Here is a 25,330-nt window from a genome sequence, read left to right on the forward strand (position 1 = left end):
CATTTTGATAAAGCTTTAAGTAGTAAGTAGTAAGGCAGTCTTCCACGTGGAGACTTTGCTCATCTTATGGTTTCTTGATTTATGTGTATGAGTATTTTGCCTCCATGTATGTACATGCATCACTGTATATCTAGTGCTCATGGCAGTCAGAAGGCACTAGCTTTCTTGGGGCTGGAGTTACAGATGGTTATGAACCAATATGTGGGTGCCAGGAACTAAACCCGAGTTCTCTGCAAGAATAAGTGTTCTTAACTCCTGAGTCATCTCTTTATCTCCTACCTTTTATTTTTTTATTTTCATTATTATTTTTATTTTTTTATGTATGTGAGTACTGTCTTTAGACACACCAGAATAGGGCATCAAATCCCATTACAGATGGTTGTGAGCCATCATGTGGTCATGAACTCAGGACCTCTGGAAAAGCAGACAGTGTTCTAACCATCTCTCCAGCCCCTACCTTTTATTTTTATTTTTTTCACCTTTTATTTTTTGAGACAGGATCTCACTATGTAGTTCTGTCTGGTCTGGAACTTGCTACATAGACCAAGCTGGCCTCAAACTCTTAGAAATCTGCCCATTTCCTGGGTGCTGGGATTGTAGATATGGCCACCATACATTCCTTATTCTCCTGATCTTGTCCACACACACATTTTCTAAAACTTATTTGTATATATGTGTGCCTTTGTATATGCCACATGTTTGGGTACTGCATCCTCCTGGAGCTGGAGACACAGGAGTTGACATCTGGCTACATGGGTGCTGGGAAATGAGTCCACAACCTCTGCAAGAGCAGCAAGCACACTCAAACGCTGAGCCATTTTTCTAGCCCATGATTCTCTACCTTTAATTCTGTGTAGTGTCCACCTATGGCTGCACTGAGCTACTTGGTAGGTCATTGTTTCTAATTTTGACTCTTTGGACTGCTGTGATACTTTTTTAAAACCAAATTTTGAAGCAACTGTCCTGTAGACACCTTTGGTGAGTTTAATGTGAAAATATCACAATAACCAAACAATATGCATCTTCTCTAAAGACAGTCTGCTACGAAATAGGACCAGGCAACAGGTCTTGAGGTAGTGTGGCCGGGAGCAGGTCTGATAAGAGAAATGGGGTGCTATGGAAACCAGTGGAAGGGGTACCTCACTCAATACTGTGAGCTCTCTAGGCCTCCAGAGAAGAAACGGTTGCAGTAAAAAAACAGAAAAGCCCACAAACTAATGTGAGGAACCAGATGTTAGGTTCTGTGGGACATAGAAGGGGATGACAAGAGATGAATAAGATAGAGGTTTTCTAAGGGTGTTAAGAATCAGAACTTTGGGGCTGGTGAGATGGCTCAGTGGGTAAGAGCACCCAACTGCTCTTCCAAAGGTCTGGAGTTCAAATCCCAGCAACCACATGGTGGCTCACAACCATCTGACTCCCTCTTCTGGAGTGTCTAAAGACAGCTACAGTGTACTTACATATAATAAATAAATAAATCTGAAAAAAAAAAGAAGCAGAACTTTGTCTCCAGACAGAAGCAGGAGGTTTCAGAGAGCAGCCAGAGCAAGGCAAAAAGCCACAAGACAATGCCAGCAGGGGGTGCTATTGCACTGAGCTGAAGCAGCACCTGAAGCCTTGGGTTCTTAACACATGAAATTATGCCTGTCTGGGATAAGAGGTTGAGTGACATAGCTGGGTAAATGATGTCACCATTACCCAAGGTTACTAGGGAGCTGAGATAAGGCATGGTTGACTCAACCATGAGTCCCGTGGGGGCATCCAAAGAGCCAAGTACACTGTAGCAACTGGTTGGGGTATGAGGGCCTGGCAGAATGGTAGTCCAGCCTTGGATGGGGCTTAGGTGAGAGCCATCTCAGCAGAATGTAGGCTGTGACCAACACAGAAAAACCCTGTCTTGAAGAAGGGACTGGGGAAGAAGGAGGAAGAATCGGAAGGAAGGAAGGAAGGAAGGAAGGAAGGAAGGAAGGAAGGAAGGAAGGAAGGAAGGAAGGAAGGAAGGAAGGAAGAAGAAATTTTGGCTAGGAAGTATGGTTTGTTTGTTTGTTTGTTTGTTTGTTAAGGCAGTTTCAATGCTCCTGGGAGTAGTCTATAGAGAGAAGTAAGCCAGAGATGCCCCAGTGACTACAGAGCAAGGCCCAGAGGAAGGGAGATGGGGATCCCTAAGAGAGTTGACTATATATAGACCTGGACTGGTATTGAGCAGGAAGCTGTTGTTGGCTAGGGGCCTCAGTTATTCTAGAAATAGAAGTATCAGGGTCCTTTCAACAGAAACCAGGGAAGTAGACAGAATGCTTGCAGTGTGGGATCAGATAAAATAAGTAGGGAAACAGGACTACTTAGGGACTAGAAGCCTTAATGAGCTCACCAGAGTTTTGTATCTATCTGGAGGCTATCAGTGTAGTGTTTGTACCCCAGATAAGGTATACCTTTTGATGATTTCTTTCAAGTATTCAACTCCAGACAGGTTTATTCACAGGGTCACATTATCCTTCCCCGGGCTGACTCTTACTTCATCTCAGCAGTCCCCTGGGTGCTGCTCTTCTTTTGGTTAGACTCAGGCACTGAAGCCAGCTTGCTGCACAAGTGTTGCTGGGAACCCTGAGGACCATGGCAGTGCTCTTTAAGGGGCCAAAGATTTCCAAACAGGAGATAAACTTGTTCCTATACCCCTCTGTAATAGAAGAGTTCCTTTTCTTCTGTAGAAGATTGAATCTTCTCTTCAAGCTGACTGCACTGGATCTGAAAGACAAGGTCACATTCTTCAAAATTCATGCTTAAATGCCTCAAGCCAAGTTTTAAAAAACTCTGAAAGCACCCATTTTTTTACACCTTTTCCAATGATATCTAATTGATTACAAGAAGTACCATTTCTTAGAACTTTTAAATTGAAATTTTCAAATACAAAGAGACTATAATAAGCTCTTGTATAATCATCACTCAGCAATAGCTATGAAGAATCTGCTGATCTGATTTTCTGGAGCAATTTCCACATCTGTAAGTGTAGTGGGGTTTCCCCCTTTTTGGTTTTTGGGACAGGATCTTGAACTTAGTCTATTCCTGCATCAACCTCTAAAATACTGTCAATACAAGAATACACCTGGTTCCTTGAGCATTTCACCTACAAATTCTCCACTACAGATACTACAGATGGTCAAGTCTGGTACCATGTACACAGGAAGGAATGTTATCACATCCCAGCAAATGTTAGCAGTGGACTCCTCTAACAGCCAGTGTCTATTTCCAGTCTTGCAAGGTTGGATGTACTAATTAACTGATGGCAAGCAGAGGACCTCTGAAGGAATAGGCTCCCTTTTCCTTGACGTTCTAGAAATGTACTACAGGGATATCTGAGGAGATGCTGGACCCCTTGCAGCCCTATATATACCATTAGCACAAGACTGCCATTGAATCATCACTACCCACCTAGAGTCAACAAGCACCTACTTCAAGGTCTGGTGAATCTTTGAGGCAATGCAGAGACAAACCCTACTTCCTGCCCCTGCTTTGCCCTCTGAGATTCATATGTCTGGCAAGGCTCCTGTATGACCCCTTCAAGCCTACTGCCTGCTTCCTCAGCCTGGTGATGCAGTGCTAACTTTGGTCTCTACATCCTGCCAGATGATCCTGTGGGGTCATGCTGTCCATTCCTCCTACCTGTTCTTCCACTGGGAACTAGTTCTTTTAATTCCATTTCTGCCTGTGCAATCCCAGCCATTTCCAGAGGCTTCCTTCTCCAGAAAGCCTTTCTTGGTTCTAGCCCCTCTGTCGTTTATTATCTGTCACGAGACAGTAATTTCCATATGTTATATTACCTTTCCTGCAAGAGCATATACAGATTCTATCATTGATCTTACGGTCTGTCTTCTTCCACATCTCAGCCGCCTTTTTGTTATTAAATTTGTGTTCATTTATTTTATTTGTGTGTGTATATATCTGTGTACAAACTTGTGGGTGTATATGCCATGGTACAAGTAGAGAGGATAACCTTCAGGACTGTGAGCTGAGTTTTATTTTATTTATTTATTTATTTATTTATTTATTTATTTATTTATTTATTTATTTATTTATTTATAGAGATGTATCTATTTATTATATGTAAGTACACTGTAGCTGTCTTCAGACACACCAGACGAGGGGGGTCAGATCTCATTACGGGTAGCTGTGAGCCACCATGTGGTTGCTAGGATTTGAACTCAGGACCTTCAGAAGAGCAGTCAGTGCTCTTAACCGCTGAGCCATCTCTCTAGCCCGTGAGCTGAGTTTTAAACAGGCACAAAACACAACTCTAAAGCAGTAATTCTTGGCACAGACACTGTCTTCAACTTCAACTTCTTTCAACAGACAAGGAAACGAGAAAACTGACCAACATGATAGAGGAGCTAGGAAATGTTAACACATAGAAAACATAAGTATTGTATTGCTCTACACAATGAATTATCTGTGGAACTATCTTCCCTAATACATCGTCCATAAGCTAGCTATATGTGAGTACATACATTAAAATTAGAAGGTTTGTGGGCTAGAATGATAGCTCAGTAGTAGAGCACTTGTCTAACACATGTAACACCCTAGGTACAGTTTCCACCACTGAAGAATAGTAATAAAAGTCAGTATCTTAGTCACACACTAAGGACTCGGCAGCCACATGTGGCCAGTGTTTGCCATACTGGGTCAGCACACAGAGCACAGCATCACTACAGGAAGACCCACTGCATAAAGCATGGCTACACAGCTTTGTAGAGTATCTAAAAGCTCTTGAGTGTCTTTCAAAGATTTGTTTGTTTGTTGACTGGCTGATTTATTCATAATCTTTGGAGGAAGGTCTCATGCAGCTCAGACTGGCCTCAAACTCACTATAACAAAGGGTAGCCTTGGGCTTCTGACTCTCCTGCTTCCAAAGCCCTGGGATTACAGGTATATGTCACCATGCATAGCTTACGTGCTGCTGGGGATCAAACTCAGGGCCTTGTGATGCTAGGAAAGCACTTTACTAACTGCTACATCCTCAGCTCACAACGTTTTTAGTTTGTTTTTTTCAGTATTTATTTATTTTGTATGTATGGGTATTTTTGCCTGTACATACACCTGTGTACCATGTATATACAATGCCTGTGGAGGTCAGAAGATGTGTGATTGCCCTGGGACTGGAATTACAGATGGTTATGAGACAACATATAGTTGCTGTGATCCAAATCTGGGTCCTCGCAAGAGCAGAAAGTGGTCTTAATTGCTGAGGCAATATCTCCAGTCCCAGTTTTTTTAGTTTCTGAGACAGGGACTTGCTATGAAGGCTAAGCTGTCCATAAACTTAAAATCCTCTACATCAACCTCCTGAGAGTTAGGATTACAGGTTGTGCCACCACGAAACCTGATGTGCTGCTAGCTACCATGTGGCTGCTGGGAATGGAATCTAAGACCTCACTCAGCAAGTGCAGTAAATCTACTATTGTTGTTGTTGGTCAAGATAGGGTTTCTCTGTGTAGTCTTGGCCATCATGGAACTCATTCTGTAGACCAGGCTGGCCTCATGGGCCATCACTAAAGCCCTAACTTTGTAGTTTTTAAAATAAAATTACTTCTTTGTTTTTATTGTTTGTTTTTGTTTTAAGACAGGGTTTCTCTGTATAGCCCTAGAACTTGCTCTGTAGATCATGCTGGCATCAAACTCAGAGATTCCCCTGACTTTGCCTCCTAAGGGATGGGATTAAAGGTGTGCATCACTACCACCTGACTAAAATTACTTCTTTTACTACAAACATGAAATAAAAACCCAGTTTCTCATCTGTGGGAAAGCAGTGGGGTCCTTACCTGTCCAATCTGTGGAAACATGCTGAATGACACTGGCACCATCAGTCCCATCATAAAGAATGTGGAACTCATTCTCAGGATCACGAGTGACAGCAGAGTCTGTGGGTAAAACCTCGTCCTGTAAGAGACAAGGCATAGCTCACACGCAGTCCAACGCTTTTGTCCTCTTTTCTGAAGCAGGCCCTCTGTTTCAGTGGTGGCTGATTTGGCTCTGCATGCAGTTACAGGCATATGCCTGGATCACTGCACAACCACCTACCAGCAGGCTCTAAAAGGCACATGGACTAAGCTCTGGGTGAGGTTTATCTACTCAGGGAATGGGACATTGACCAGTTAGATAGAGCAACTTGTTGGAATTCCAGAGCCTGAAGTGATAGTTCAGATTCTAGAGCATATGACTCAAATTGTATTATGTGATAGTCTTTTGTTTGGTTGTAGTTTTGTTTTGAAACAAGGTGTCTCCTGTATCCCTGGCTATTCTGCCTGGAGAATCTGTTCTGTAGACTAGGCTGGCTTTGAACTCAAAGATCTGCTTCCCTTTCTCCTGAATTCTAGCATTAAAGATCTGTGCCACCACGGCCTGGCTGTGTGATATTTAAAGAATGGGAGAAGCAGTATAATGATATGTGTAGGATTCCAGCTTGTGGAGTCAGATCCCTGAGGCCACATGAATAGTCTGTGCTATTGACAGGTGTGTTCTATTGACAGAACATGTGCTCACTTGCCCTATCTACTCCTTGGATTTTCTGGGTTTTGCTTGTTGTTTTTTGAGGTTCAAAAAGAGGAAAATGAGATAGAAAGTTCCCAAGATGCTCTTTTGTGGATGCTATCTGCTGTCATGGTTCTGAGACACTAGTTCTGTGAGATCATCTAATGGCTCTGTCCTTCAGACTTCACACCACTCCCTAGAAACAAATGTCACTTTAACCCTACAAAAATCCTGTATATCATTCATGTTTGACAAGCTCTGCAGCTCTGACAGAGATATGGGGTTGAGGATGGCCAGAACAGCCCAGGAAGATCCCAACTAAGCAAGTCTCTGCATCCATCTGGCTGGCTCATCAGTGGGAAGGGACAGTTGGCTCTGTCCAAGGTATTTCCTTATTTCCCAAAATGTGACCCTCATGGGGTGCTGGGTGGGTGTTTTAGACTTGCCATGGGGGAGTGAATGACTATCATGTTCTCATAGAAAGTTCTGGAGTCTCTTATCTGAATGAAGAGAGATCTGCATCTAAGTTTTGCTGTATGGGCTCTCTGATGGGGAGGCTATGACTGGGAGTTGTCAGCAGCTGTGTCTCTTCATAGAAGACTTTGGCAGAAGACTTCTAACACCACAGGGCTGAAGAAAAGGGAAACATTCAGCAGAGGTATTTCAGGTTCAGTGCTATAAACTACTCCTGCCTGTGCCAGATATCTATATCTGTAACTGCAAGCTGAGTTTATCAATTGGCAACCACAGGAGCCCTGACAAACCCCATCATCTCTGCCTACAGGAGTATCTTGTTTATTTATGAGGTAGGCTGGCCTAAATCCAGTATGTAGTCCAGATCCTCATCCTGCCTCCACCATCCAAGTACAAGGATTATACTATGTACTATATCATGCCATTTGTGAAGTACCCGGGATCAAACCCAGGCTTTGTGCAGACTAGATAAACACTCCACCTACATTTCTTCAGCCCTAGCCTGTATCATGTCAGTCTACTGGACTGGGAGCAATTTGAACCTATTAAAGTACATTGAAGTCAAGGAAGGATAAAGACTGAGCAGTGTTCCTATCAGAATTGGGAGAACCTAAAGATCACCCCACTATGTTCTGCCTGCAGCCAGAAATAGCTTATGGTCAAGTCAAGAGACAGTTAACCAAGGAGAAGCCTTAGGCTCAAGGTTCAGGTAAACAACTCTTCTAAATTCCTCTTCTTCCTAATAGATTCTGTCCTACTGGTCTGTCTTATAGGAAGGCTACAAATGGCCCTCATGCCCACTCCTCTCTCTAGGTTTGTAGTAGGTGAATTTATAAGGGTTTTTGTTTGTTTATTTCTTTTCTGGTTTTCTTTTTTAGATGGGTTTGACCATATAGGGCCTTCTTACCTTTTAAAGATGTGGATAAAGAGTTCAGGGGCCAAGGCTGAGGTCCCAAACAGCACTGCTCTGGATTTCGCTGTATCTTTAATAGCCTGTAGAAAGGCCAAGGGAACAGCTTAGTACTGGGAGGGAAACAATGTTCAGGGCCCACACCAGAGACTAGCACACAGCAACTCCTTTTAAACTGAGTTAATGCTTACTAGGAAAGAGGTAGAGATGACACTTTATGGGGGTCTGTCCAGGGGCAGGTGTTTATAAGATGGCTGGGCTGGTAATAAGAGTAACTGAGGAGGGATTTCACCTTCTTGATCCCACTGTGGTCCCCATCAATCCATCAAAACATTCCCCAATAAACCACCCAAAAGTACGTATCAAGGTAGTGTCTAGACAACACCTTGCCTAGAATGAACTAAATTAGTAGCCTCCAGAAGCAATTCAAGATTTGCCCTGAATTTGGCTCATATTGCCTTTCAGCCTTACCTTTGCCCCGAGCCTCCTATTCTAAAACCCTTACCAGGGGTTCCCTTCCTACCACTGGCCAATCTCCCTAAAGTCAGTTTTCAGTACACTGGGCTACTCTCCAGGCAAGGATAAGTGTCTACACCCAGCTATCACCTGTGTGTGCCTAGGCATGCATTTAAAGTTTGCAGCATTTTGTGGGGGCTAGAGTAGGAGATCAAGGATTAAAAGCACTTGGCTGATCTTACAAAAGAGCTGAGTTCAGGTCTAAGCATCCATATCAGATACCTCACAAATACCTCCAACTTCAGCCTTGGTGAGCATACCTGCCCCCACCCATCCATGACACACAGAATAAACTCAGACAGACACATTAATGTAATTAAAAATAACATTTTTAGGGTCTGGAGAGATGGCTCAATTGTTAAAAGCAGTTGCAGCTCTTGTAGAGAGCCTAGATTTGGTTCCCAGCATTCACATAATGGCTTACAACCACCAGTAACTCCAGCTGCAGGGAGCCAATGCTTCCTTCTGCCTCCTTTGGATACTAGGCATGCACAAGGTTAACCAAAGGGAGGGAGTAAGTGTCTGTGGAGTGCACAGCCCCAAACGGGGCACACATAACACAACCCTTATATTCAAGGCTCAGGGAACATCATAGAAGATGGGTAAGAAGGACTGTAAAAGCCAGAGGATCTGGAAGAATACACCAAGTGGTGTCTTCTAAGCATCTCAGGAATATGGCTGCCTGCACAAACCTGTACAAGACCACACTAGTCAACGCTCCAGCATGGATATAGGTAAGGGCTCACAATCTTCCATTCCTAATTGAAGAACTAAAGGCAGTCAACAACTGCTGAGGGAGGGAGAATCAACTTTCTTCAGAGCCCCCAACAGATTGCCCATGTATAAAGTCACAGTTACACATATACACACAAGAAGGGGAGAAGAAAGTGAGACATCTCAGCAGATAAAGGCATTTGCTGTCTAACCTGGGACCTGAGTTTGAGCCCCCCTAGGATATAAAAAAAAATCCCAATTCATACACACACCACTTGAGGCTGCACAAATACACACCAGTGGGCTCACATGGGCTCTGTCTCTGTCTCTATCTCTGTCTCTCTTGTACATTGGAGTTCAGAAGAGAATATAGGCTGCTGAGCATAGGCTGTGTTTACACTGGTGGGGTAAGGCAGCCACTCTCCATCAGCCTGAGCATAAAGGAAACATTCCAGAAGGACACTTGTTAGCAGGACACACTGACTCACTCTGTTGGCAGATGAGTGGCTTCCAAGCCAATGGGAGAAATCCAAACTATCTAACCTGAAATTTGATCCAAGGTGCCTGATTATAATCAGATACTACTGGTTACACAGTTCTGAAAGTTTAGCCAAGGAAAATAAATCTTTCAATGACAGGGAAACCATAAAAACAACAACAACAGTGTATGCTTATGCATTGTTGTGAACATTTTATTCCTAAGAGAAAGAAAAAGGTTCTCTTTAAAGCAGACCAGCAAAAATGTTTTTCACCCTAAACTGATCATCCTGCAGAAATGCAGTTTGTGCTGGTTGAGATGGTCTAAAGATACTTCCACCCCCTGAGCATCATGAGGAGCTCAAGGTTGGGCTTAGATTGACCTTGGATATCCTGAGCCTACCACAGGCTGGCACATAGGAGGAGCTAAGCAACAGGCTGATTAAAATCATGGGTTGTTGTTGTTGTTGTTGTTTTTCCCATACTTTCCAGCTTTATAAATACTTCATGTTAAAACTGAGTCAAAAAGAAATGCAAATATATCCTCACAAACAACTGCTGTCAGTCATGGTTCAGAGCATCTTTATTCCTTTGAGCCCAAATGCCCATTTCCTGGAGGGTTAATATGGATGGAAAATGTGGACCACACAATAATGGACTACTAAAACAGTGAGAAGTTGATGTTAATCTTATACTACATAGCAAGTATGAGGCCAACCAAGGCTATGTGAAACCTGTCTCAAAACAAATGGAAACAGTAAAAATGGAACACTGACTGACACATGATAAGAAATGGATTAGCTACAGAAGTGAAAGAGGTCATACAACTATGTGATTCATTTACTAAGGTTTCTAAAAAAAGGCAAACTGTGGAAGACACATACAGATTGGTGTTCTCTGGAGCCAGGGGTGATTAAACTGATAGAAGGAAAACTTTTAGGGTTAGAAATACTCCATAGTCAACTGGGCAGTGGTGGTACATACCTTTAATCCCAGCACATGGGAAGCAGAGGCAGGCGGATCTGTGTGAGTTTGAGGTCAGCCTGGTCTACTGTGGTGGTTTGAATATGCTTGGCTCATGGGAAGTGGCACTATTAGGAGATGTGCCTTTATTGGAAGAAGTATGTCACCGTGTAAGTGAGCTTTGAGGGCTCCTAGGGCTCAAGCTCTGCCTAGCGCACCTAGTACAGAAGAGTCAGTCTCCTTTGGCCTACCTTCGGACCAAGATGCATAACTCTTGGTTCTTCCAGTACCACATCTGTTGGATACTGCCATACCTCCTGCCATGATGGTAATGGACTGAACCTCTGAAACTGTAAGCCAGTCCCAATTAAATGTTTTTATAAGAGTTGGCTTGGTCATGTTGTCCTTTCACAGCAATGAAACCATAACCAAGACAAAGCTACTTTCATAATAGCCAGGGCTACACAAAGAAACCCAGTCTTGAACTGACTCCACCTCCAAAAAAAGAAAGCAACAACTCTGTTTTACATATATTTATTGTGTGTGGCTATATAGGCCTGTTCATGGAGGTCAGAGGATAGCTTGCAAGAGTTGGTTCTCTCATTTCACCACATGGGTCCTGGGACAGACCACTGGTCCTCAGTCTTAGTAGCAAATGTCCTAACCTGCCCACATCACATTAAAAACCTTCCCCTGATGAAATATTATTTTTATTATGGGAGACAGGGTTTAATAATATAGTTTAGTCTGCTCTAGAACATGCTATACAGCCTAAAAGGTTGACTTTAAATTTGTAACCCTCCTGCTTCAGACTCTGGAGTGCTGGGATTATAGCCATGTGCTATCACACCTGGCTAAACATTTATCATTTTATTATTTTAATTTTTAAAGATTTATTTATTTTATGTACATTGTAGCTGCCTTCAGACACACTGGAAGAGGGCCTTATCCCATTACAGATGGTCACGAGCCACCATGTGGTTGCTGGGAATTGAACTCAGGGCCTCTGGAAGAGCAGTCAGTGCTCTTAACCACTGAGCCATCACTCCAGCCCAACATTTATTATTTTAAATGAACAAAGCTAAGTGTGGAGGCTTATGCCTATAAACTCAGTACTATGGAAGTAGAGAAACTTGAGGATTACTTTGAGTTCAAGTCAGCCTAGACTACAAAGTGATATCCTATCTCAAAACACCAAAATAAATTAAGTCCAAACTCCAGCTGGGAGGCACACTCCTTTAACCCTAGCACTTAGGAGGCAATGGCAGGTAGATCTCTTGACTTTAAGGCCAGCCTGGTTTACACAGTGAGTTCCAGGACATTCCATACTACACAGAGAAACCTTGTCTGGGAAAACAAAACAAAACAACAACAAAAAACTAGCCAGAGCTGCACTGAGAAACTCTGTCAAAACAACAAACCAAAATAAAAAATAAATAGATAAATAAGTAAAGAAGGTCCATACTCCAATGAAAGGCTCCCCTAGAAAAGAATCCTATCGGATTCTTACAGAAACCACTGTGCTGAATGGAGCAAAGGAACAGAAGTATTCAACAGTAAGAAATACTAAACACTGAGGCTTTTGTATGAGCTTATTTTAGATCAGAGTACTGGATATCCCTAGTCTGTTCTTTACAAAGAATTGTAAAAGACTATAAAAGTTCTGCTACAGCCAGGCATGGTGGTGCACGCCTTTAATCCCAGCACTCAGGAGGCAGAGGCAGGTGGATTTCTGAGTTCGAGGCCAGCCTGGTCTACAAAGTGAGCTCCAGGACAGCCAGAGCTATAAAGAGAAACCCTGTTTCAAAAAACCAAAAACAAAACAAAACAAAACAAAAAACAAAAAGTTCTGCTATGAGGTGGAAGGGAAATAGAGTGTAGGGCAGGCTAGGAAAGAAATGGCCAAGAGGGACCTTAAGCAGCACACAGGAAAGACAGCTACTGTGAGCAAGCTTTTGCTTGGCACCACCACTTGTGAGATGTCCACTAGCATAAACAGTCTTATGTGTCAACTTAGTGCTACTAACCAGTTATTTTAATTTTAAGGGGGGGGGGACAATATTATGTATTATAGAGCCAAGAACTTAACATATAGCCAAGAATGACCTTGAGCATCTGATCCTCCTGCCTCTACCTTCTGAATGATTTATTACAGACATTCACCACTATATCTGATTTGAGGTGCTATGGATCAAACCCACACCTTCATACAAGTCAGGCAATTTCTCTACCAACCAAGCTACATCCCTAGCCTAGTACCCAGTTACTTAATCAAATACTGACTCCAGGAGGAATATTCTGCTAATATCTATAATTAACTTACTTAAAATAGGAGACCTTACATTCATACTGTGTGTTACCACATCCAATTAGTCAACTAAAGTAAGACCAAAACCTGAGCCAGAACTCACAGTGTAGACCTATGATACCAGCTACTCAAAAGATTGAAGCAGGAAGATCACAAGTTCAAGTTCATCTTGGGCTACAGAGTCATAAACAAAACAAAACAAAACTCACCCTGGGACTAGAGATATGGCTCAGTGGTTAAAAGTACTACTAAGTAAGTAAGTACTACTCTTCCAGAAGAACCAAGTTCAATTCCCAATACCCCCACCCCCATGGCAGTTTACAACCCTCTGTAACTCTAGACTTTATCATGTCTTCCAGTCTTAGGAGATCTGATACCTTCTTCTGGTCTCCACAGGCCAAGAGTAACACATGCAGAAAAACACCCATACACATGAAATAAATAAATTAAATTAATTTTTGGTTTTTTTTTTTTTTCGAGACAGGGTTTCTCTGAGTAGCCCTGGCTGTCCTGGGTAAAATTCTTAATAATTATCCTAAAATTAGGTGGTAGTGGTGGGGCAAACCTTTAATCTTAGCACTCAAACAGAGGCAGGCAGACCTTTGTGAGTTCAAGGCCAACCTGGTCCAGGACAACCTAAAGCTACACAGAGAAACCCTGTCTCAAAAAAACAAAAGAAAACAAAAACAAAAACCAACAACAACAACAACAAAAATGTACCCAAAAAAGAGCTAGGAATACAGCCCAGGTATTTGCCTGGATGCAAGCCCCAGTATTAGGGTGGGGAGGAAACCAAGGAAGGGGAGGCAAAAGAAAGGGGAAAGAAAGAAGAGGGACAGAGAAAGGGCCGTATGTGGGAAACATGCCTGTAAGGCCAACACTCTTGAGGCTCAGGCGGGAAGATGAGGAATCAGAGTCCAGCATAGGCTACTAGGGAAGAACCAGTCTCAAAAAGAAAGGCAAAGAGAAAGGGACTGCTAGCGAGGAAAAGAGAAAGGAGAGAGAAAGCAGGGTAAGGGAGGAAAAAAACAAAAACAAACCCAAGGTTCTCCAAGAAACACTCCTGCCTCCAACCTTGTGTGTGGGATCCTGCCTCCAGCCCACAGGCTTACTCTATGGAGCTGTAACTCAACAGCCCCCATAGTCCTGTGGGCAAACTCCTGAATAAGGATCTCTAACTGTCCATACACACATCTTGTTCTGTTTCTCTGGCAAACTCACATCACTACACCATCTCTTAAACCCAAGGGTACAAAGCATAGTATCTTTTGCTGACATGACAGAGAGATGTGGTCAGGAAAAGTAGAAGGCAGACAGACACTAGGTTACAAGTTCTCAAACACGCCGAGCATGGTGGTGCACACCTTTAATCCCAGCACTCGGGGGCTGGAGAGATGGCTCAGTGGTTAAGAGCACTGGCTGCTTTTCCAGAGGTCCTGAGTTCAATTCCCAGCAACCACATGGTGGCCTGCAACCATCTGTAATGGGATCTGATGCCCTCTTCTGGCATGCAGGTGTATATGTAGACAGAGCACATTTAAAATAAGTAAATAAATACATTTTTAAAAAAATCCCAGCACTTGGGAGGCAGAGGCAGGTGGATTTCTGAGTTCGAGGCCAGCCTGGTCTATAAAGTGAGTTCCAGGATAGCCAGGGCTACACAGAGAAACCCTGTCTCAAAAAAAAAAAAAAAAAAAAAGTTCTCAAACACAAAACTCAACTCTGTACCCAATGATAAGCAGTAGCTATTGCCCTACTATGCTTCAAACCTTTCTTCCAGCTTTTCTGGAATGGCCTACGACATGGCCTTCCTTATCCATCACCTCAATTCCTCGATGGTTTTCAAAACTGCGGGATGCAAAAACATTCATTCCACTGACTTGGGCTGTAGATAAAAAGAGCAAGAAGGAGAAGTTTGAGTTAAAGACAGCAAGGGAACAAACGTGCGAAGGTGCAACAGCTGCCCTTCTCCTGACTCTCAGATACTCACCTGCTATGGGCAGGACCACCCAAGCTCTTTCCTGGGGCTGCAGAGGTAGGATCAGAGCCTTTACCCACTTGGTCTCTGATCCTGACTGCAGCCTGGTAGTAGGTCCCAGAATGAGGTCCATTTTGTCTCCCTGGCTCATCTGCTTAAAAATCTCCAGGATCCTTGAAATGACTTACTTAACACTGTTTGACATGGATTGACGACCAAAAGTCTGCAACATCACTTGCTCAACTTCAACAACAATCTGCCAATTCTTCAAACTTCTTTGATCCCCAAGCTTAAACGTGGAACAATAAACAGTAAACCTGTGGGCTGGGGAGCTCAAAGTACTCAGCAAATCCAACTAACTCTCTGGAGTCTCTCATTCCCCTATAGTTGGGATCGCTATACCGCCACCTGCTTACAAGTTTCAAGTTTGTGTTCACTTTTTTAACAATGAAAAGTGTATCCATAGTGCTGTATCCAAGAGATGGCTCAGCAGAGAAGAGGATACTGTTCTCGAAGAGGACCCAAGTTTGACTCCCAGCATTCATGCTGGATGGCTCATAATTGCTTGTAATTCAGTGACCTTTTCTGACCTTCATAGGAACCTGCACTCATATGCAATATCTACACATGGACACAAATTAAAAACACATAAAAATTAAAATATACATTTAAAAAAGTATATCTACAGAGAAAATATCTCTTCTCAAACCAAAGAGGCCAGGGAAACCCAGCAGGCTACAATGGTACTGTCACAGGTCACTACATGGCCAAGTTACCCCGGGTCTCTAGATGAAGTGACCAAAAAGACCAGACCAGCTACACGCTCCCAGCCCTTCCTGCTTACCAAGAAAGACGATTGGCAAGGTTCTTTTAAGCCAAAAGTTATTCGGGGGATACTTCATTTGAAAGAGATGAGGAATTAACTGGAAAATAAGAAGGAAAAAAATCACTACACCAAAGAATCACCTGAACCAACACAGCACAGAGCACACAGCACACACAATCTGGTTCCCAATGCAGGTGGGATTGCAGTCAGCACACTCACACATTCTGTCTTAATTACAACCCTGAAGTAGTCTCTGCATATTTCAGGAGTAGATGGGACAAAGAGATTATGTAACCTCTTCTCTCATAGTCTCAGAGCTAGGTTAAAGCCAGACTGGGAAAATGGGCTTGTTTGCTTCTAAAGTCTTATTTATGGATCTTTCTGTGTAGCCTAGACTGACCTTTAACTCAATCCTACTACCTCAGGCTCCCGAGTGTTGGGATCACAGGCCTATGCACTATGCCTGACCTGAGGGTCTATAGTTGTGTTCTTTCAATTTTTCTGGGACAAAGTCTCAGAATGATGTATTTGCATCATTATATACCTTATATATTATATACATTATAACAGTTATATCTTGCCCTAGCTCTTAAATAAACTCTAAATAAACTACACATGGACACAAATTAAAAACACATAAAAATTAAACTGTACATTTAAAAAAGTATATCTACAGAGAAAATATCTCTTCTCAAACCAAAGATTCAATTTAGGCCAGGGAAACCCAGCAAGCTACAATGGTACTGTCACAGGTCACTACATGGCCAAGTTACCCCAGGTCTCTGGGATGAATTAGATATAATAGCCTCTATAATATAAAAGCTACAGAAATATTATTATGCTGTTTTGCTGAGGAGATGATAAGAAAAAGTATTCATAAATGTTTGGTTAGTACCCTGAATGCAAAACTTACCATACATGTCTAGAAACTTAGACTAGCTAGCATGTGATTACTCTGAGGATACAGGAATACACTGACTCATATTTTCTATTCATACATTCTAAATTTACACATTAGAACGGAAACAAAATTTGTAATTAGAATCAGTTTCTTTCTTCCTTCCTATCTTTCTCTTTTGTTTTGTTTTTGTTTTGAGAAATAAAAATGATTTCTCATATTTTCTATTCATATATTCTAAATTTACACATTAGAACAAAAACAAAATTTGTAATTAAAATCAGTTTCTTTCTTCCTTCCTTCCTTCTCTTTTGTTTTGTTTTTTGTTTTGAGAAATAAAAATGATTTCTCATGTATCCTAGGTAGAATGTCAACTGGGGCACTGTCCAAATCAGATGGGCCTGTGGCCATATCTATAAGGGACTATCTTGATTAGTGTTTCATGTGGGAGGCACAGCCCACTGTGCCATCACTATCCCTAGGCAGGTGGGCCTGGGCTCTATAGGAAAACTAGGGGAGCATGAGCCAGGGAGCAAGCCAGATAGCAAGCAGTATCTTCCATGGCTCCTGCTGACCTTCATCAGCTGTGAATGAGTTCCTGGGTCAGAAGTAAAGCTGTGGGGAATAGCAAGGAGTTCTGCCTTCAGGTTCCTGTTTGGAGTTCCTGCCCTGACTTGCTTCAATGATAGACTGTGACCTGAGAATGTAAAATGAAATAAACTCTTTTCTCCTCTAAGTTGCTTTTAGTCAGAGCAACAGAGATGAACTGGAACAATAGGGTACAAAAACACCTACTCCAATGAAAGTTGAAGACACAGACACCCCTGCTCCCAACAATGTTCTCTCTACTGGTCCATGACTCTAAGGAAAAAATCAAAGAACATACATAGTAAGCAGTTGTTGTGGTTTTGCTCTGCAAGGATAATTTTTTAAAAACTCAAATCCTATCTTCCGAGGGTTCAAAATGCTTACATAACTGGCATTTCCATTGGTGATGTTAAAGGCTGTGGTGTATCCATACAAGCAACCCTACAAAAAAGAGAAATCACTGGATCACTTTCTGATTTCAAGCATAAAAGAATCCCTAAATCACAAAATTCAAAGTACTATACTACCTGAGTTAAAATGATGGACTTTATTCCAGTGTCTGGCATCATCAACAGAAATACCTTTGAAGAAGAAAATAGAATATGCTTATACATCTCTGGTGCACAGGCAGAGCCTTTAGAAACAAAAATAGACTCCAGTTAATACAGGACTGTGGTCTTGAATGAAAGTGGCCCCCATAAACTCATAGGGAGTGGCATAATTGGAGGTTTGGCCTTATTGGAGGAAATGTATCACTGAGGGGTGGGTTTTTAGGTTTCAAAGGCTCAAGCCAGGCCCAGGAGCCCACTATCTCTTACTGCTGCCTGCAGGTCCAGGTACAGAACTCTCAGCTACCTCTCCAGCACCATGTCTGCTTGCATCCCACCATGATGATAATGGACTAAACATCTGAACTGTAAGCCAGCACCAATGAAATGTTTTCCTTTATAAGAGCTGCCATGTCCTGGCAAATATTCACAGCAATAAACCCTAAGACACAGGATCAAGGCCCCTAGGGCTGGCACAGTAGGAAGTGGACACATAGCTGGCAGTCAGGGGACAACCCCATGTTGGTGTGCAACTAGCTACCCCTGAACCAGTGGTATCTGAGAGTTTCACCAATGCTGTTTCCAAGGCCTACTGGATAGCAGAGCCACCAAAAACCTTTGCCAGGGAAAGGTAAATGTAAGATAAGCACAGACTGTGTGTGTGTGTGTGTGTGTGTGTGTGTGTGTGTGTGTGTGTGTGTGTGTGTGTGTGTGCCCCAGTTTCTAGTGAAGAGATGCTTGGTGGTGGACTGGGGTGAAAAAGGTACTCTAGTTTCATCAGAAATATCTTCCAGAGCACATTAGCTGAATATGAATGGGTTAAAGGCTTGGTCTCCAGCTTGGGGTGACACTGGAAGTTGTTATCTATAAAGGGATGTCTTCAGGTCACTGGGGACATGCTCTTGTCTTGGAAGGGACTGTGGAACCCTACTCACTATTTCCTTCGTCTACTGGGTGCCATAAAGTAATTGGCCTTGCACCTCATTCCCCAATTCCTACTATTCTGTGCTGATTTGTCAGACTCAAAAGCAAAGGGGCCAAATGAGTGTGGAATGATGCCTTCAAACTATGAGCCCAAATAAACTTTCAGGGTTTTTTTTTCCTCTGCATTAATTTATTTATTGTGAGTATCAGAAAGGTCAGAAGACATCTTGCAGGAGTTAGCTTTCTCATTCCATTAAGTGGGTCTTGGGGACAAAAACAGGGTTGTGAGGGCCTTAGCCTGCTGAACCATCTCATTGGCCCTAATGTTCTTTTTCTTAAAGAATTAGTTTTATTATTTTTGATTATATGTATGTAACTATATATAATTAATGTGGCACCATGTATACATGAGGCTGGCTTCAGATACCCATGGGACTAGAATTACATACAGTTGTGAACTGCCCAAGCCAGAGAGCTTTTATCTACTGAGCATTCTCTCCAGGTCCAACCCTCCTTTAAAATTTTTTATTTTTATTATCTCTGTGGGTGTATGAAAGTTTGTTTTTATACACTGATTATCTCATATATTTGTTAAAGTAACAGAAAGGTGATTAACACAGAAAGTAATGGACACTTCCATTAAAGTTGTGGCCAGAAGTATTTCCCAACTCACTGACCTACAGTGCTATATGTATGGTAGATGTTCAAAGAAAGGATGACTCTGTGACATGGGCTTTTGAGAAGTCCAAAGCCTGACTGAGTTAAGTGGAATAGGGATGTGGATATAGAAAAGTTAGACAAAAGTCACAGGAGGACCTATAATTATCTATTAGAGATCCAGAGCTGGAGGGATACACATGCAGTCAGGAACTCACCATGGGTGCTGTCACAGGCAGGAAAGCTGTAGGAAAGAGCAGTGTGTTTATGATCATGGTTACCTAGGCAGACAAGTCCTGAAGGGATAACATCCCTTGAGAACTTCCTGCAGCCCCCTAAGGCCTCAAACGTGGGGGACATTGTCTTTTTCTTAATAAAAATAACATCTATAGGGATAGGGAAATGGCTCATTCAAGTAAAGTGTTTGTGCCATAAACATGAAGAACTGGGTTCAGATTTTCAGTGCCCACATAAAAAGCCAGATATAGTCTATACAGGCAGAGAAAGATGGATCTCTGGAGCTTACTGTTATTAGCTTAGCCAAATCTATAAGCTCCTGATTTAGTGAGAAGCCCTATATCAACTTTTTTAAAATGGTAAAGAATCAGGAAAAGAAAGTCATGCTCACAGAAAAAAAAATAACTTTTACACAGGCAATATGCACAAACACACACACACACACACACACACACAGCTGAGTGCATATTGCAGAAAATGTAAGACCAGAGCACAGAAAGACCTACCCATAAAGACACATGCCAGCTTTTCCAGACCTCTACCTGATGATAAATGGTTATGACTCTTGTTCATCTTTCTAGATTAAAAAATTTTTTTTGAGACAGGGTCTCATGTAGTCTAGGAGACTTCAAACTCCCTATGTAGCTGAGAATAGGTTTAAGCTCCTAATCTTCCTGTGTCCCCTCCCAAATGCTAAGTTTACAGAATTGTACCATGACATGCCAATTTATGTAATGTGGCACTAGGAATCAAACCCAAGATTTTGGGCATGTTAGGGAGGCACTCTATCAACTGAAATACATCCCAGTTTGTGTGTGTGTGCATGTAAGTGAGTGGGTACATGTTAATGTGTATGAATGTACATGTGGATGCCAGAAGACAAATTCAGTGTTTTCTTCAATAACTCTCTACCTTTTTTGTTTAAGATAAATTGTACTATATAGCCCTGGCTGGTCTGGAACTTGCTATGAATATTAAGCTGGTCTTGAATTCACAGAGATCCACCTGTCTTAGCTCCCCAAGTTTTGGGATTAAAGGTGTGTGCCACTATTCCTAGCTCTACCTGATTTCTGAATATGGAGCTCACCAATTCTGAGTCCCAGGGATCCTCCAGTCTCCACCTTCCAAGTGCTGGGGTTACATGCCTAGCTTTCTACAAGGGTGCTGGAAATCTGAACTCTGGTACTCATGCTTACACAAAAGGTACTTGACTAAGTCACTTCCCAGCCCCTCTCAAGTATTCTTTTAAAGCTATGGCTTCCAGAATTTCCATCAGCAATCCCTGTAAAGAAAAATAAAGTAGACAGTTTTCTGCTATATGCCACACCTTCTCCACCTACTCCTGAACAAGAGAACCAGCTCACCTGCAGGTCGAAAAAGATGGGGGATCAACTTGCTGCTGTCAGGGTGCACAGTTGACTTCAAAGGGACAGAAGAAGAGGTTAGCTGGATGATGGATTTTATTATTTAGAAAACCAACAATTATAAAGGAGCCGAAACTTACAAGACTCTTATTCCATGCGTCTTTAATCTAAAGAGAGATAACAAGAAACATGTTTTAAAGGTGGTTCAACAGCAAACAGAATCTCTTGACCAGCCTTAATTCCTGATGCCACATTTATACTACCACTCATATGGGTAGGCTAGTGTAAAGAGACTAGTAAGTCAAAACTAATGTACCAGATGAATCAAATAAGTAAAAAATAAGCTAACAACAAGCCAAGTTTTGAGCTTTATGAAGAAACTGCCAAGAACATTAGGAAGTCCCAGCACCATGGAAAGGATTGCCATCTAACAGCCCTTCAGTGGGTCTAGAATAGTCCCCTAGTAGAGATGGCTCGCAAAGACTTTCCAATGCCATCAGCCCCACCACTTGTCACAGAGCCACCTGTCCATCCAGAGGCTTCAGCAACTTCTTAGAAAAACAAAGCTAATGTGAGCTTTCCACGGTTTGTTTTGTTTGAATTTCAAGACAGAGTTTCTCTGTGTAGCCCTAGCTGTTCTGGACCCAGCTCTGTAGACCACGCTTGTCTGGAATTCAGATCTGCCTGCCTTGGCTTGCCAAGTGCTGAGAATAAAGGTGTGTGTCACTACTGCCCATCTTCCATGGGATGTCTTGAGGGACTAATATTTATGAATTTGAGAAACTCTTTATGCAGCAAGATAGGTAAAAAAATACTTGGTCTGAGCTCACTGGTGGGAATACAACCCCATAGCAGGAACAGCAGGGCCACCTCTATGCTGGGGGCCATGCAGCTGCAAAAGCATCTCCTGCAGGAGGACCTAATTGAGGACTGCCTGAAAGACCAAGGATTGCTGGTGCAATAATCAGCCAATCAGGAACTGCTGTTTAGAAGAGATGCTTTCTTGGGACCAATGGGAGCATGGGTGAAGGGTATTAAAGGGGCTTGCAGCAGTGCTCAGATAAGCTTGCTCCAGCATTTCTCACCTGCTCCAGGAGTCTGTGTTGTTGACTCTGTGCCAACTCACCCCCAACCCTCAAGAGAAGGTAGGGTGGGGCAGAGAGCTGTCCAGCAACACAACCCTGCATTAGATTACTGCCTACAATGGAACGTGGAATTTGCTATGGGGCTCCAGGAATTGACCATATATGAAGAATTAACACTAGTTAGAAGGAACACTGCTCTAGCTGCATTATGAGATAGAATTCTTATGACACATTTTTGAAAAGTGATTCCCCTGGGCAATATGTACAATGACAGATTTAGTTACCAAACACTACTTCATTTCACTCTGAACAAGGTAAAACCATGTTGAACCATACACATCTGTGCACATATGAGCACATGAGACATACCACTTGGTTATCCAGGTAGTGTTTGGGTGCATCTTCAGTGGTAAATAACAACTGTCGTGATTTTTCTATGCTTCCCTGTAATTAGACATCAAGAAATCAGGCAACAATCTCAACATAGTCTGTGTTTATTCTCATCTTTAAAACACAGCCGGGGCTGGTAAGATGGCTCAGTGGTTAAGAGCGCCGACTGCTTTTCCAAAGGTCCTGAGTTCAAATCCCAGCAACCACATGGTGGCTCACAACCATCAGTAACGAAATCTGATGCCCTCTTCTGGAATGTCTGAAGACAGCTACAGTGTACTTACATATAATAAATAAATAAATCTAAAAAAAAAAAAAAAACCACAACCATCAGCACACAGCACTTCAGTTCCACACTTGATTTCAAGATGTGTCCCTAGGTTTTAATATAATAATAATTCTGTGTGTTGTTCAGAATTAGACCTTCTGGTTTCCTAGACAGCTCCAGCAGCCCCCACTAAAGCCTCCATCTCTCTGGTTTCTGGATGTCAACTGCCTTCCTAACCAGAGCCCTGGCAATCCCTAACCTCTCACCCACTTCCATAGCTAGCTGGTTCAGTGTTGTTCCTTACCTCTTTTTTTTTATTTTAATTTTTAGGAAAATAAATAAAACACAAAGAGTAATTATACAATAAAACACCTTACCCAGAAATAACAACAGACCACTTGGCACACAAACCTCATCACTTGGCTCTGTAGGAACAGCACCAGCTTATGAGACCCTGCAAATATGCCTAGACCCCCTAGACTAGAAACTGAGGGAGGGTCCACCCCTGAGCCTCGGCCTCTACTTACATCTCCTTTTCCTGACTCCTTTTCTTCTAGACACTCCATCCAGAGAGTCTCCTAACTCTTTTTTTTTTTTAATTAGGTATTTTCCTCATTTATATTTCCAATGCTATCCCAAAAGTCCCCCATACCCTCCCCCCCACGTCTCCTAACTCTTAACCTTGGTTAAGAAAGGGACTAGCTCTGTCATAGTCTTGTTGGATGGATTTTGTTTGAAACAACTTATTACGTAGCCCAAATGGCTCGAATTCACAATCCTCCCTCAGCTTCTATGGCAAGCAACTGACTCCTGGCTGGAAGACTGGTCTGGGTTAACTTGGAATCAGCAGCATCCAGCCCAGGTATGGTATCCTCTGCTCAACAGACTTATGTTTGACTTATCATTCTTCCAACCCAAAAACCTCACTCAAAAAATACAAAATATAATATTCTACACACGCGCGCGCACACACACACACACACACACACACACACACACACATGGACTGGGCTATTATTTCAAATTTCAAAATAAAGCACGAAATTCATTACTTCTTAAAACAAAACCATACTTACAATTGAAATAAACATGTTTACAGGATCTAATAAATCCATCCACTGACAAAATCTTCGAAAAAAGGCCTAAAGATGGTGAGAAAGAGACACACCAGAGAGAAGTTAAAAGAAATAAGGCTTAACAAGGTAGTCACAGTTCACTTTGGTGGGGGCATACTTACTAAAGAACTGTAAGTAATCTGACTTTTACAAAATGTATCTCCTCTAACCACTTGGGATAGAGTTTCATTTCAGAATTAAAAGCTAGAATTTGGGATTCATATTTTCTCTTTATATCCCCATATGACCTCAAGGTAATGACCTAGAAACACCTGACTGTTGTCTGGCTTTCTCTGCTACTATAAGGCTTAACTATAGCAGTAAGGCAGGCAGCCCAACAAGGGCTTTGCTAGGGTTACAGATCAGCTCACATGTGAAAGAGGTGTGTTTTGCTCCAACAAGCTGTCCATTTTCGAAACAGCTCCAGCCTTAAGTTCTGGATTTCCATGAACAGGGGTGGGCTAAGCTTAGTTTAAGGTCAAGGCCTCTAACAGTATTTAGAGCCTTGAGGCTCCATGAGGATATGCAAGAAGTGAAATTGGGCCAGACTGCCTGCACAGGTTACACACTGGACTTCGAAGTCTTTGTACCAAAAAAAAAAAAAGGTAGAATCGTAGAATCTATTTTTTATTACATGTTGAAATGTTATTTGGCATTGCTTGGACTAATTATGTTATTAAGATTGATAGTTGTGCCGGGCAGTGGTGTTGCACACCTTTAATCCCAGCACTTGTGAGGCAGAGGCCAGCCTGGTCTACAGAGTGAGTTCCAGGACAGCCATGGCTATACAGAGAAACCCTGTCTCGAAAAAAACAAAACAAAAACAACAAAAAAGATTGATAGTTGCTTCTTTTAAAACTTTTTAATATGATTACTAGAAGCACTACCCAACAGTGACTTCCCAGTCTCTAACCTGCTTAAAGCAGGGTGTATGTGTGGTCTTAATCCAAATGGCTGATTTAAGCAAACCTAGGAACCCGGGCAAGGGCAGTCCCACTGAGGACTGGAACTCCTTAGTGAGGCCCTACATCGGATGAGAGTGACTTTGTGGCCTTCTACAACCCAGCCTAGGACCTAAGTAAGAGATGCAAGAGCGGAGACCACTGAAGGGGTTGTTTTTCCCTCCGCACTACAGGATCTCTGAGAGGAAAGTCATGATGACGCAGGGCAGCCTGTCAAGGTCTTGCTGGTCAGGCCAGCCTCCCGCCCCCAACACCCAGCCCCGGAGTACTTGGCGTTCGGAAATCCAGAACTGCAGGTTGGGTTCCATTTGGACAGCGGCGCCACTACGCCCTTGGCAACGCCAGCAAGCGCCTCCTCCTCTTCTCTGAACAAACCCGAGTGTGATGCAGGCCCCGTTTGCTTTGCAGCGCAAGGGGTGGAGCCTATCAGCGTGTCCCGCCCCAGAACCCGAACGCTCCCCTGCTATAGGCCAAGTTCTTCTACTTCCTTTCCTCAAGTTAGAAGAATCCGAAGGGTCCGGGTACAGAGGCGTTCACTCCCACTTCCAGTCTCCACTTGGGGCGGAGACCCTGTAAGAAAGAAGACAGTGTAACTGATGCAAGAGATTT

At 42.6% G+C, this 25,330-nt stretch overlaps 1 protein-coding gene across 7 annotated transcripts; it reads right to left on the bottom strand.

Moving 5' to 3' along the window:
• On the bottom strand, nucleotides 1-25,225 carry Sfxn4 (sideroflexin 4). 7 transcript variants are annotated; one of them, XM_030251146.1, is made up of 15 exons: nucleotides 24,991-25,225; nucleotides 23,721-23,786; nucleotides 22,356-22,430; nucleotides 21,042-21,068; nucleotides 20,902-20,956; nucleotides 20,734-20,819; nucleotides 19,519-19,544; nucleotides 17,699-17,752; nucleotides 17,556-17,612; nucleotides 17,379-17,444; nucleotides 15,704-15,782; nucleotides 14,651-14,766; nucleotides 7,901-7,986; nucleotides 5,811-5,928; nucleotides 1-2,742 (listed from the first exon to the last, which is right to left on the bottom strand). In XM_030251146.1, exons 7-15 carry the CDS (start codon nucleotides 19,519-19,521, stop codon nucleotides 2,665-2,667), a joined length of 657 nt encoding a protein of 218 aa, XP_030107006.1. In that variant the 5' UTR covers nucleotides 19,522-19,544; nucleotides 20,734-20,819; nucleotides 20,902-20,956; nucleotides 21,042-21,068; nucleotides 22,356-22,430; nucleotides 23,721-23,786; nucleotides 24,991-25,225; the 3' UTR covers nucleotides 1-2,664. The 7 variants fall into 7 exon arrangements, 4 of the variants coding, with proteins under 4 accessions (XP_030107006.1, NP_001349313.1, NP_444428.3 ...); NM_001362384.1 differs by having other exon boundaries at nucleotides 969-2,742; nucleotides 20,625-20,819; nucleotides 24,991-25,120; XR_003952831.1 differs by lacking the exon at nucleotides 20,734-20,819 and adding an exon at nucleotides 15,048-15,148 and having other exon boundaries at nucleotides 2,444-2,742; nucleotides 24,991-25,159.
• Nucleotides 25,226-25,330: the final 105 nt, after the last annotated feature.

This window comes from Mus musculus, chromosome 19 (genome assembly GCF_000001635.26).
Source record: "Mus musculus strain C57BL/6J chromosome 19, GRCm38.p6 C57BL/6J".
NCBI lineage: Eukaryota > Metazoa > Chordata > Mammalia > Rodentia > Muridae > Mus > Mus musculus.

Excerpts from the sequence above, each read along its gene's own strand:
- Sfxn4 (NM_053198.4), bottom strand. The coding sequence starts at position 25,029 with ATGGAACCCAACCTGCAGTTCTGGATTTCCGAACGCCAA. Across the intron at positions 17,753-19,518 it reads TGCCTGTGACAGCACCCATG|GTATTTCTGTTGATGATGCC; the intron begins GTGAGTTCCTGA and ends TCTTCTTCAAAG. Across the intron at positions 2,743-5,810 it reads TGTTTCCACAGATTGGACAG|ATCCAGTGCAGTCAGCTTGA; the intron begins GTAAGGACCCCA and ends CTTGTCTTTCAG.